At 32.5% G+C, this 14317-nt stretch overlaps 1 protein-coding gene across 3 annotated transcripts in view; it reads left to right on the top strand.

The window, feature by feature from the left end:
* SMC2 (structural maintenance of chromosomes 2) overlaps positions 1 to 14317 on the top strand; it is a 51835-nt gene that overhangs the window by 23159 nt on the left and 14359 nt on the right. For all 3 annotated transcript variants that reach the window (XM_036239154.1, XM_036239156.1, XM_036239155.1), the window contains 5 exons: positions 1364 to 1568; positions 3363 to 3498; positions 6023 to 6147; positions 9958 to 10151; positions 11131 to 11274. In XM_036239154.1, the coding sequence (XP_036095047.1) occupies positions 1364 to 1568; positions 3363 to 3498; positions 6023 to 6147; positions 9958 to 10151; positions 11131 to 11274 (804 nt within the window). The remainder of the gene's footprint in view (positions 1 to 1363; positions 1569 to 3362; positions 3499 to 6022; positions 6148 to 9957; positions 10152 to 11130; positions 11275 to 14317) is intronic.

Below are 14317 nucleotides of genomic sequence, written 5' to 3'. Positions count from 1 at the left end.
AGTATTAAATTTATGATTTATGAATACTTAGAATTATAGTTTATAAATACCAGAATTCTTCAGATTTTTCATACCAGGCACATTTAAACTGCCCCAGAGCAAGAACCATTGTGGAAGGCATCTAGCACATCTATAGAAATGCCTCTCTATTAAAGTTCTTCTAGATTGCCTTCCACCCTATGGACATACAAAGCAGGTGACTGATGTATCCTCAGTCTGCTACTAAACTGGATCTAAAGTGATATGGCTACTACTAAAAAAAAAAAAAAAATGATGAGTACAAGGTAATTCATTTAAGAAGCTGTTATGGTCGTATAATTTTGAGTAAAAACATGAAGCCAACATAATATTCAGTAGCAATACCAGTTTGTTATTGAGCAGGCATTTCAAGTACATGAGTTAAAAAGACAATTCCATGAAACCTAGCAATGCGTTTGTAATTAAGATACTAAGTGGATATTCAGTGTACTTTCTGAAATTGAAAGCTTTCAATGAAAATTATTTCAGAAGATAGTTGTGGTGATTTGTATACCGTCAGATGGAAGCTGAGTGCACAATAATTGAAAAGTGGTATTTTTGGTTAGTACTTACTTTACTTTGAAGGCTCTAGAAGTTATTTCAGTCCCATTGTTAGAAGTAAATTAGGATTTCAAGTAACATTAAAAATACTTTCATGCAGATCCCTGAGTCCGGCCCATTTAATTGTTGTTGCTGTGTCAGGAGACAGTGCTGAACATATGTTACATAGAGCTGATTTCATTTTGACTTATGCTGCTGCTAAGCTTTATAAAGGATGCTTAGTTCTAAAGAGATAGGCAGAGTTGGACACTATAAACAAATGTTGAGAAGAAATAGTTGGATCAAAAGAAAAGACTGAGAATTTTTAAATTATTTTTTTACTCTCGATTACTGTATTTTTATTTCTGTAACTAGCAGGTGGCTACCCTAGCATGTTTAATTTGAATGAAAAAGTATTCAGTGTAGAACAAATTACTAATAATTGAAACAACATTTTATGTAATAATGTTGGTCCAGCAATTGCTGTATTTTAATTAAGAAAGTATATCCAAATAGTCCATTTTGGATTTAGAAATTTGATAATGGCTCCTGCTTAATAGAAGCTCTCGTAATGCCTGGTACTTTATCTAAATATTTTACTTAGCAATAGATCTTTTAGCGTTTAAACTTGAATTTTTTTTTTTCCTAAAATTCTTGAGTTGTCCATAGCATTTTAGAAAGTTCAAAAAGGAATTTTAATGCTAGGTAAGTATTACCTAAATTTCTATTATAGCAGTTCTTATATTATAAACTGATTTTTGAAAGAAGAGGAGTATGTACTATGACATATCTTATTTTCCCACAGGTCGGCCCTAACAATGTTCATGTGGCTCTTTCCTTGGTTGAATACAAACCAGAACTTCAGAAAGCAATGGAATTTGTCTTTGGAACAACATTTGTTTGTGACAATATGGATAATGCAAAAAAAGTGGCCTTCGATAAAAGGATAATGACTAGAACTGTAACTCTGGGAGGTGATATATTTGATCCTCATGGGACATTGAGTGGAGGTACATTTTATATTATGTTGTCCTCATATTTCTGTATGGTGAATAAGATGAGTGGTTTTTCACAGGAAATAGTAGGATTAGAATGATTTAAGAGTTTTAGGGATGGACTTTTCTTTTGAATACCATGATAGGTACTTAGTAATATTGAGATTATACAGTGTCATTCCTCAAGGAGCTCCTAGTCTAGTAATCAGTCCATAGCTTTTGTTTTTCACTTCAAGTAACTCTATTCCTTTTTCTTTTTCTCTTGCTTTTTTCCCCTTTCAGGGGCAAAAAAGTCTTTTTACTTAGTACATTTTTAGCCTAATTACCCATTTCTCCTTCAGGAAACATGTTAGCCTCTAATTTGTGTACATGTCACTGTTTCTGTCAGAACTAAAATGAAAGGTTAAATCTGCCCAAGATGGTGCTTTAATGCCTTAAGAAAGGAATTCTTAGTGATCATATTCTTCTAATATTTGCTATAGAGTTTCTAGATGTCTAGCAATCACGTAATAACAAACTGTGTACCAGGCAGTGTTGGAAGATTGTGCTGTCTAAAACAGTAGCCATTAGCTACACATGGCTCTTTACACTTAATTAAAACAATTAAAATTAAAAATAATTTCCTCAGTTGCACTAGTTACATTTCAAGGGCTCAGTAACCACAAATGGTTAATGGGTATCTGGACAATGTATATAGAGAACATTTCTATCATTCTATTAAGCCCTGTTCTAAGTAATGAACTCACATTACAGCAAATATGAGATAGGCATATTACTATCATCTACAATGTACAGTTGTAGAAATTAAGGTGCAGAGCGGATTAATAACTTGCAAGTGTTAAAACTCAGAATTTGAAGTCAGGTAGTGTAATTTCAGAGTTTGTGCTTTTAATCAAACCAAGAGGCTGTGTTAATGCCTCTTAGGATATCAGTGGCTTAATTTCTTTTTAGGCCAAGAAAATAATAGTCAACAAAATAAATTCCACGAACAAGTATAAAGTTCCCCAGTACACAATAAGATGACTGGTATCTGCAATTGGAAGATAGACCAAATATTTTTAAATATCAAAAACAAAAGAAACTTTAGATTTCACTGATTGGCATATTCTTGAAGTTCCTGTTTAAGGGATGGCAAATATGTTGCCTCATATATTAACAATGTGTTCATAAAGCACAGCTAATTTCTCCTATCAAACCTAGAGTTTTCTTGCCAATATAACACCTCAGCCTGTTACAGCCACATAAAATCATAATTGCTTATAAAATGAAACCAGTTTACTCTTCCATATTTGAGCTCAGACAAGGTTATGAAGTGATAACAAACAGCCCCCAAATCTCAGTGGCTTATAACAAGTTTATTCCATAAGTATGCTACCTTAACTACAGGTCAGTTGTCGCTATTCCATGCTGCTCTCATTCTGGGATCCAGGCTGAAGGAGAAATGGATAACCGGGGTCGGGGGTGAGGGGATGGTGAATTACGTACTGCCTCGTAAAGCTTACTTTCAGAAGAGGCACGTTTCCCATTTCATTGAGCAGAGCAAATTATATAACTAAGGCTGATGTTAGTGGGGAGGGAGATGGGCCCAGCAGGCAGGGGCAGTGATGATTTTGAATAAATATTCCACTACATCAACTTAGAAACATTTCTAATCAAATACGCATGTCCTAAGATTCAAATTATGGAATGAATTCCATAGCTTCATAAGCTCACTATAAAAGATTTTGTATTGAGTCATTCCAAGTATAATTCTCTTAGGAAACTTTGTTTACTTAATGTCCAAGGCCTGTTTTAATTTGCTTCTCTCAGGTGCTCGATCCCAGGCGGCTTCCATTTTAACCAAGTTTCAAGAACTCAAAGATGTTCAAGATGAGCTAAGAATCAAGGAGAATGAGCTGCAGGCTCTAGAAGAGGAATTAGCAGGTCTTAAAAACACTGCTGAAAAGTAAGGTTTATGTTGGATTAAGCTGTATTTTTTAAGATTTGCATAGTAGAAAATGAAAGAAAATTTTATTTAAAATTAATTTATTAACTTTTAATAAATTTTTAAATGAAATTTATTAAAAATTTATTAAAAATAAAATTTTAAAGAAATACAACTTCTGACTTTTTTCATATCCTTAGTTTTAGTAGAATAAATTGTGAGTTGATAACTTGTTTACCAGTTATTTACTCATTTTTTTCTGATAAAAATAATGTTTGTTATAAGAAATTGAGGAAAACTAATTAAACAAAAGAAAGGAAAAAAATTAGCCAACTATTTCCCTTGTTGGGATGTCCTGTGCTGGGATTGGTGGGGAAACCCATAGATACTTTGGAGGTTGATACCAGAGGATAATTGATTGAGTCCTTGATTTGAAATGATATGATACAGTATAGCAATGACCGGGTTCCTACTGTAGCAGCATTATGGCTGGTCTATAGATATTGACGATCACTAGGTCGCCTGTGGAGGAAGTGAGCAAAGTTCATGTCAGAAAGTCACTAATAAAATTAAAGTTTTTCTTACAATGTTTCTTCTATGTGGGTCTAGATTAGGTATGTATATGTACCTTTAAACATTACTTCTGTTTGTGTATAATACAGGTATATGCATGTTTTTATATTTTTAAAATTGGGATCATGCTGTTTAACCTCTTATTGTTACTTAACATTATTCACTATTGAGTGCCCCCTCCTATATGTCAAATACTCTTCTAGGAGCTGGAAATACAGTAATGAATGAAACATAAATTTCTTTCTTCACCTCGTTTTCATATATATAGTTGAGGAAACAATAAATGAAGTTAAATTAGTAAGACATATGTTAGATAATGCTAAGTTCTAAGAAGAAAAAAGTAAAACAGGAAAGGAGATATGAACTCTAAGACATATGTTAGATAATGCTAAGTTCTAAGAAGAAAAAAGTAAAACAGGAAAGGAGATATGAACAAAGAAGTATTGAAATTTCAGATTGGATGGCCAGGGAAAGCCTCACTAAGAAGATGGCTGTTGAATACCTGAATGATGTGAGTAAATTCCTGGAAAAGAGTCCTTACTTGCTTTAAAAGCTTCAGAAGTTTAAATGCTCAAACTCATAAAATACATTATTTGAAAGTTTAATTGTGATTTTTTTCCAGTCCCTCTGCAGCTGGCAAATGATAACAGATAAAATTAAACATTTTATTCAAAATTCACAATACCAAAAAAAGTTTTTTAAAAAACTAAATAAACTTTGAAATTATTATTATTTTGTAAATTTTTATCATTCCTCTCAGAAATTATCACAGCTTAGAATAGTACCAAGACTTTTTTGGGACACTATGTATGGAAGAAATTGTCATAATCAGTTAATGTGGTCATGCCAAGATATAAATTGTATCAAAATGCCCACTTTCAAACATCATACACATGTGAAGCCTGCATTTTACCTTCAGTAGCATAAATTAATCATAAAGTGAATGGATTTGTTCTGTGAGAAAAATGCAACAGAATTTCTGAGATATATGGAAGATCTGACAAGGCAATGAGTTTGTGGTCACATTTGGCTTAGAACTGTTGACTTCGTTCAGCAGTAATGAGTCACTTATTTTTCAGAATTGTATTGTGGACTAATTGTGGCACTGAGATCAATGAAAAAATAGATTTTGAAAGATATGAAAGTGGAAGGGTCAACAAAAGCCATTCTTCCGTAGACTACATTAAGAACATAGCTTTTTCCCCCCCCCGAATTTCTACACTCTGAATTTTTTTAATGAATTGAAAATGACTTTAGGTTAAAATTATGGTTTTAATTGCTGTCAAGCAGTCTCAAGCAAGGTACTCAAGGGAGTATTTGTTTTATACTTTTCCTCAACTCTCATGAATCTTAGTGACAAGCTACCTTTTGAGTTTATTATAAGTCGAAATTTCACAGTAGCAAAATTAGCTAAATACCTTCCAAAGAAATAAGCAGCTAGAACTGAGGTAGAATTAATTACAGGGCTTGTAAGAAAAATGTTTTGCAAATGTTTGTTCAGTACTGTGCCCCTTTAAACTATTGGTCTCATTAGAAAATGTAGGGAACACTTTTAACATTTGAAAATGGAGATTAAAGACCTAATTTTTGAAATTTTGTGTAATCGTTTTATATTGTTAATCTATTTTTCTGGTGGGGAGCTGTTGTGAAGTTTTTCTTTTTGGTAAGGATCAGTAGGAGGGATTATTTTTAAGGAACCCTATTCATATATGATTTTTAGTGTTTTCTAAAATTAAGAGTATTTCTGTAAATAGTTGGTAATTATCAGTCTTGGTCATTTAGTTATTTACCTTCAGCGACCAAATCAGACTTGAATTTAATTGATGCTTCAGAAATGTGAGACTCATCAAAACTATTCTTGTAACCACTGTCATGAGTTTTTTTCCTTTTTAAGGTAAAAGCTTGTAGTTTGAATGTCTGTCTCAGACATCAGAAAAATTGTGCATTTGTTATAAACTTCTCTTTTTCTAAGGTATCGCCGGCTGAAACAGCAGTGGGAGATGAAAACTGAGGAGGCAGATTTATTACAAACCAAACTCCAGCAAAGTTCCTATCACAAGCAACAAGAAGAATTAGATGCTCTTAAAAAAACCATTGGTAAGATGAAAACATCCTGTGCTTAATTTGTTTCTAATAACCTTACTTTAGGTATTTAGATCTTTATTATATATTTATTTGAATTACCTTTAATACTTAATTAGTACATATTATCACATTGTCAAAGTTCCCATCTGTGGCAGTACACAGTTCCATCAGTGTAATATGAAGGTTCTCATTTTAGACTCTAAATCCATTCCTTTCCAGATTTTAAAAATTCTCTTGTTGGATTGTTGTGAACAAATAGTTCATTAGCATTTTAATTTGCATTCCCCTGATTGCTGGTGAAGTTTGAGATCTCTTTTGTTTGTTCCATGAATCTCTAGGTTCTTACTTTTATGACTATTTTTCTTCCATTTTTCTGCTGGGTTGCTTAGTTTCTATTATTCTCATATTTTTATTTCTTGGAAGGTATCTGCATTTTTAATATTCTTATGTGCTTGTCTTTATATTCAGTTTATAGTATTTTTGTTATATAGAAGTTTTTTTATGTTTAATGTAATTCAATTTAATAGATATCTTTCCTTAATTTTAAGAACCTATCTTAGCCTTTCAATTAGAAATTTTTATATATAGTAGTTTTAATTTTTCTCACTCCTTAGGTCAATATCCACACACCTATTTCCTCACTGGCATCTTTATTCCTTTTTTCCCTCTTATACAATTAAAATTTCACTCATCTTGTTCACCCCTCTGCCTTCATCCCCTGCCTCTTATAACCACCATCTGTTTTGTATGTTTATGAGCTTGGACTTTTTGTTATTGTTAAGATTCCACATATAAGTGAGACCATATGGTATTTGTCTTTATGACTTATTCACTTAGCTGATGCCCACAAGGTTCATCCAAATTACATCAAGATTTCCTTCTTTTTTATGGCTGAATAATATTCATGTGTGTGTGTCTATCTGTCTTAATATTTTCTTTATTCATTCATCCATTGGTGGACACTTGGGTTGTTTCCAAATATCTTGGTTATTATAAATAATGCAATTTTTTTTGGTGGGAGTCGCATGTATCTTTTGAGTTACCGTTTTGTTTTCTTCAGTTAATTACCCAGAATTGGAATTGTCGGATCACATAGTAGTGCTATTTTTAATTTTTTTGTGGAACCTCCATACTGTTTCCCAGAGTGGCTACACCAATTTACATTGCCAGCAACAGTGCCATATTGTTGCCAACACTTCTTATTTCTTGCCTTTCTCATGATAGCCATTCTGACAGATGTGAGATGATATCTCATTGTGGTTTGATTTCAATTTCCCTGGTGATTGGTTGGTGATGTTGACTATCTTTGCATATACCTGTTGGCCATCTGTACCTTCTATGGGAAAATGTCTATTCAGATCATCTGCCTATTTTTTAAATTGGATTGTTTTTTTTCTTTTGGTATAGAGACATATGTCAAGGAACTGAACAACCTATGTTTTCTTCTAGGAGTTTTATAGTTTCAGATCTTACTTTCAAGTCTTTAATCCATTTTGAGTTAATTTTTGTATATTCTGTAAAATAGTGGTCCAGTTTTATTCTTTTACATGTGGCAGTCCATTTTCCTAGCATCGTATTTTAAAGAGATCACCTGTTCTCCATAGTATATTCTTGGCTCTTTTCTCATAAATTAATTGACTGTTTTTGTATGGGTTAATTTCTAGGTTCTCTGTCCTGTTCCATTGATCTATGTATCTGTTTTTATGCTAATACCATACATACTGTTTTAATGATTATAGTTTTGTAGTGTTTAGAATTATTTGTTCTGTCCTATAAAAAATGCCATTGCAATTTTGATAGAGGTTGCGTTGAATCTGTAGGTTGCTTTCAGTAGTATATACATTTTAACAATATTAATTCTTCCAGTCCATGAGCATGTAATATCTTTCAATTTATTTCTGTCGTCTTCAATTTCTTTTATCAATATGTCATATTTTCAGTGTTCCAAGTCTTTCAGCTCTCTGGTTAAATTTAGTCCTAGGTATTGTATTCTATTTGATACATTTATAAATGAGATTATTCTCTTAATTTCTCTTTGATGGTTTATTATTAGTGTATAGAAATGAGATTTTAGTGTTTATTTTGTATCCTGCAACTTTACTGAACTTATTTATTAGCTCTAACAATTTTTCGGTGGAGTCTTTAGGGTTTTCTATATATAATATTAAGCCACCTGCAAATAGTGACAGTTTTACTTCTTTTCTAATTTGAATGCATTTTATTTTTCTTGTTTAATTGCTCTGGCTCAGACTTCCAATACTATGTGGCGAGAGTGGGCACTTTATTATGTTGTGGTACGTTCACTTTATACCCACTTTGAGAGTTTTATCATAAACATATGTTGAACTTTTATCGTAACCTTTCTTGAACTTAGTCTAATGCTTTTTCTGCACCTATTGAAATATGAAATTTAGCCTTCATTTTGTTAATGTGGTATATCACATTTGTTTGCAGATATTGAATCCTCCTTGCATTCTTGGAATAAATGCTACTTGATCGTGGTGTATAATCCTTTTATTGTACTGTTAAACTCAGTTTGCAAATAAATACTTTATTGAGGATTTTTGTATCTATGTTCATCAGGGATAATTGGCCTGTAATTTTCTTGTGGCATCCTTGTTTGGTTTTGGTATCAGGGTAATGCTGACCTCATAAAATAAATTTGGAACAGTTTCCAACTCTTCTAATTGGTATTAATCGTACTTTGGATGTTTGCTAGAATTCATCAGTGAAGCCCTCTGATCCTGGACTTTTTGCTTTGTGAGAGGTTTTTGATTACCGATTCAATCTTTCTAATAATTGGTCTATTCAGGTTTTCTCTTGCTTCTTGATTTAGTCTTGGTAGGCTGTATGTTTCTAAGAATTTGCCCATTTCTTATAGATTGTCCAATTTGTTGGTGTCTAATTGTTTTGGGTTTTTTTTTTTTTTTTTTTTTTTTGGTAAGTCTAAAAGGATGTCAATTTTATCTTTTCAAAGAACCAGCTCTTAGTTTCCTTGATATTTTTTATTATCTTTTATTCTAATTTATTTCTACTCTGATCTTTGTTATTTCCTTCTTTCTACTAACTTTGGGATTTTTTCTAGTACCTTGAGATATAAATTTAGATTGTTTGAGATTTTTCATTAGTTTCGAGGTATTTATTTTTCTGATTTTTGGCAATAATATTCTGCAGTGAATAATAGCATAAGAAATTATGTAGTAATGGCATCCAGGGTTATTTCGTACCTAGGTTCTAACACAGTGTGTGTCAGTTATATGTTTATTCCATCATACCTTTTTATTTTTTTCTTCACAAATTTAAATATTTTTACTATGCTTCATCCTAGACATATTCTCACAATATTTCTCTTCTTTAATAAGAGATTTTTCGAATAAAAAAATGAGCAGAGAGCACAAAGTAAGCTTGTTTATGAAATTAATTATAACCTTTCTGGCAACTAAAATCAAGTAAAAAAATAACAGTTCTCTCAGTTCTGGTATACAGATATAATAAAAAGATGGTCCATGATCTTTTTTAATAAGTTGTTTCAAAACCTTGTTTAAAGTAGGTAAGTTGTAGGTAAAGTTTATATTATTCAATTTTATATGATTAGAAGTAATTTCATCACAGATCTTCAGATAATTCAAGTGTAGCTCTTATACAGGATATCTTTCAACATACTATTTCTAGAATAAGGTTAGAACAGTTAATTTTTTTAACTCTAGCCTCTAACTTTGCAGACCATTTCTTTCATTAAAAATTTAATTCGTAAGCATTATCTATAACTTAATAGTTGGAGGACCTCATTATCTATATTTGTCTACTACTTTATTGATGCAGAGGAAAGTGAGGAGACCTTAAAAAACACCAAAGAAATTCAAAAAAAAGCAGAAGAAAAATATGAAGTATTGGAGAATAAAATGAAAAATGCGGAAGTTGAAAGAGAGAAAGAACTAAAAGATGCTCAGAAAAAGCTTGATTGTGCCAAAACAAAAGCAGATGCTTCCAGCAAGAAAATGAAAGAAAAACAACAGGTAATAAATAACCTCTCTTGAAATGTTGCCAATCTTTTAACATCAACATAGAGCTGAAGGTGGTAGAGCATCATTGGTTGGCCTTATTCATCAGTATTCATCACAAAATCTAAAAGTAGGGTATGCTTTTTTAGGAAATAAGTTTCACATCTTATAAATCAAATTAAAATAACATCCGTGCAGTTCAGTGTCAGATAATTGTGTGAGTTGCATTTGCTTGCTAATTTTAAAGAAAGAGCAAAGTTGCCTTTTGGTAAATGCTTCATTCTAGAGTGGATTTAACGTGGCAAAACTATGTCAGAGATTTGGTGTTAACATGTATTTGGTAATTATTGATGTGAATGTATACTATGAAAGAACGATGTAGGGCAAGGCATGTTATTTTATGAAGTGCCATTCAGTTATAAACTAGTGATATCTGATTACTTTTGGATAGTATCAAAGCTAGATATTGAACCTATGCTTTTTCTGTCCAATGGCTATGCTCCGAATCACTTTTCTATACAATTTCACTTAACCCTACTTTCCTTCATAGTTGTTTTTTTAAACCCATCTTATGATTCTGTCATTAAATAGCTGCTCAGAGTATTTTCTAATGAACTAAAGGCTAAAATAGGAAAGAAGAAAACTGAAAAACTAATTTTTTGACATTGAATAATTATGTTTAGAAAAGGCTTTACCTCTGCTTAGTTTACTTGTTATATAGAATTCTATGTTGTTTTTCCCTATAGGAACCAAAGAATAGGTTATGCAAAGTACTTTGATCCCATAAATATTGCACATATATTTGTCATTTTTTAAGTGTCAGAAAATAATTTCCTTTTCCCTCCCTTCTGAGGAGGTAGCTGACGTGTTTTGGGTAGTTGAATAACTAAGCTGTGGGTCTTATTTCATGAGATTCTTACTAATTTTATTGATACGTAAGTATGTTTTAGTAGTTAATAACCTGTTGATCACCCAGATACTGTGTTTGTTATAGGAAGTTGAAGCTATCACTCTGGAGCTAGAAGAGCTCAAGAGAGAGCATGCATCCTGTGAACAACAGCTTGAAGCTGTAAATGAAGCTATCAGATCCTATGAGGGTCAGATTGAAGTAATGGCAGCTGAGGTGGCTAAAAATAAGGTAAGATTTACTTACTGTAGTGGAAAAATAGCAAATGTTAATCACTTGTGAAACATTGGCTTAAAGATGTTTGACTTTAGAAGTCTCAGTCTCTTCACTCTTCGTGATGAGAAACAAAAATGATGACTATTGATCCAAAAGGAGTTCTGAAATATTAATTATATTATTTTAGCCCAGGCCTTTCAGACATAAAAACTCCCCAGTAATTTATACAAGTAAATGTTAAATAAAAAGTTATTAACATAATAGGAGTTTGGGATTGAGATCACTAAGGGGTTAAAGAGAACTCTAAAAATGTAGAAATAGCAGATTTAGGGAACAACCATGACCTGTGCACCCATGGAAGGAACAGATCTGGAAAAGAGCCCCATTCCACCTGCAGGTCTGAGAACTAGATCTAGTTGAAGAAGATAAAGCTGTGGCCCACTGGTGGCAAAGTCTGGAGTGCCAGGGGGATCCATCCATAGTATAGTGCCACACAGGCAGCACTTGCTGAGAAATACCTTTCTTGGATACCAGTGGGCCATGGAGAGGTGCCCAGGTCCCCTCACTGGTATGTCATGGGAAGCCATGCAAGCTGCTAACCCTTGCACATGACAAGCTTGCCCTTGAGAAAAGCACACCAGAACCAGGGAGTAAAGCCCCTTCTATAGTGTCCCTATAGCATCCTTTACTGACCAGGCTTAATGTTGTATCTGACAAAGTAGAAATGTTGCAATATCAGAAGCAGGGCAATGAAGGGTGGATTTGGGACGAAGGGGTTTTCAAATGTTATAAAGACATCCTGTTATCTGCAAATTAATGTTGGATTATGTCTGTTGAGATTGTCCCTCATTAATATTTAATACCGCTTATCCTTTTTTGGGATTTTGACTTGGAATTCTCTTTTGCTTCATTTCTGCTCCTTTTAAATTAAGGTATAATTGACATATATTAATTTCAGGTATATAATGTAATGATTTGATATTTGTATATATATTGTAACTGATCGCCACAGTATGTCTAGTTAACGTCTATCGCCATACATATTTAAAACTTTTTCTTGTGAGGAAAACTTTTAGGATTACTCTTATCAACTTTTAAATATACAATACAGTATTATTAATTATGGCAAACATGTTGTACAATATACATACTTTCATTTTGTGATATAACTTCATTTTTTAAGTTTTCTGTTATGTTGCTATCAATTAGTATATGTCAAGTAGTATATGTCATTGATTTTCATGTGAACAAAATGTATATAGCTTCAACAAAGGAGGTCCATTCATTTCCTACATTGTAGTAAAGTGGTTTTGCCTTGCTTTTTGTATTCTACATTTTCTGTTATGTTTTCCCCTTGAAATGATTGTTTCAATCAGTGTAGCTACTAGCATCTGGTGTTTTGGAAAGTAAGTCTTTCCTTTTGATTCTATTTGTGGTTAAATTCCCTCTTTATTCTATATTTGGTTAAATTCAAGTTTTCTGTTCTTAACGTGTTTATCAAATCAATAGCAAAAGTTTTTAAACTATTTTTTAAAGGTAAGATAGTGATGCTTCTTAAGATAGTGATGCTTCTCAGCTTTGTTTTGCCAAGTATTCTACAGTTTAGTTCCTGTTTTGCTTCCAAAATAAATTTTAGTTTTAGAAATATTTTGTTTCCTTCTGATCTGTTGTCTTTTAATTTCGTATATTTTTCAATTCAATATTTTCTGTTGTCTTTCATGAACATCATGGTGTAAATTTTTCAAAAACTAGATATTGTGTTTTTAAAGAGAAGTATGGAAATAAACCACTTTTTCCTTGATCTAAATAAAGGTAAAATCAGAACATTTCTATGGAGAGGGTAGCCATTTCTCTTTATGGAAAACTGAAATGCATCACTTAGTTTTTAAAGCTTGTTTGCTCAGACTCTACATTCTAAATTGTTTCCTTTTGCTGTTAAGAGTTGGTAAGGACACTCTTAGGGAGCTAAGAAAAGAAACTTACTAATTAGCTTCAAATAAAACTAAAATTTTGTTGCTGCTCCATCTTAAGTGACAGAGTTCCTGTTTTTTCCTACCATTATAAAAAAGATTTTTAAAAAGATAAAAACAGTCACACCTGCAATGCAACCCTTAACATCTAAGCATGAGAGAATCCTCATAAACATGCTTTTTTTCAGATACAGTGTTTATAAACCCATGTCTGTTTTCCTTTGGTTTATGTCACTAGAGTATTTTTCACTTGTTTTTCTAACATTTTAAAGAACTAAAATATCTTTAAGTCTTTTAGATGAATGCTGCGATTTATCCTCCTCCTGCTACAAAAGCCCTCTAAAGACACAGATTAAACATCTTAAGGAAATGAAAGTACTTTGGGCACATTAAAGTACTTTAGGCACACAGTACCTAATCATAATGTCAGTTACTCTTTATTGCTTAAAATTATCTTGTTTCCTAATGAGTATGCCTTAAAAAATTCCTAAATTTTTACTGGTGCTTTTAATCACTTATGGAGAACTATTCTTTCTCAGAGCCTTCTAGCAAGCAGATTGTCCTGTTTCTTTGTTTTCTACCATCCAAATACAAGTTGAACTAATTTTTGTTTGTTTTTAGGCATTTGTGTGAGTTCTTTCAAGATCTAGGATGAAGCAAAGGGTTTTTGTTTTGGGGGGAGTGGCATTAGTGGTAGAATAAATTCTAGTTGTAATGACCACTTTGGAGGTTGAGTGGCTTTAACCTTGGGAGAGAGGGATAGGAAAAGTCAGAACAACAAATTTTTCTTTGTGCCACAGATCTTTTTTTCAAAAAGTTTCTCTTCTTCATCCATTTCTCTTTGTTGACCCCTGTGCTAGACCTTCTGTTGTCCATGGTAAAGTCTTTATGGCTAATATCTACAGAAGGGAAAATCCAGCCTACTGTATTTTACCTATTTTCTTTGCCCCTCCTGATAAATGTCATTTGAGGGTCTGTCAGATTATCTTTGTGTTAACTACTGGAAATGTCACTTTTCTGAGACACCTCACAGATCAGAACCCAGTAGTCACTCCTCGCTCCAGTTAATCCCAACTACATTGTATTCA

This window comes from Rousettus aegyptiacus, unplaced genomic scaffold (assembly GCF_014176215.1).
Source record: "Rousettus aegyptiacus isolate mRouAeg1 unplaced genomic scaffold, mRouAeg1.p scaffold_m13_p_3, whole genome shotgun sequence".
In the NCBI taxonomy this organism is placed as follows: domain Eukaryota; kingdom Metazoa; phylum Chordata; class Mammalia; order Chiroptera; family Pteropodidae; genus Rousettus; species Rousettus aegyptiacus.
The sequence above is the reverse complement of the archived record's forward strand: the minus strand, read 5'-3'. Positions and strand labels throughout refer to the sequence as shown.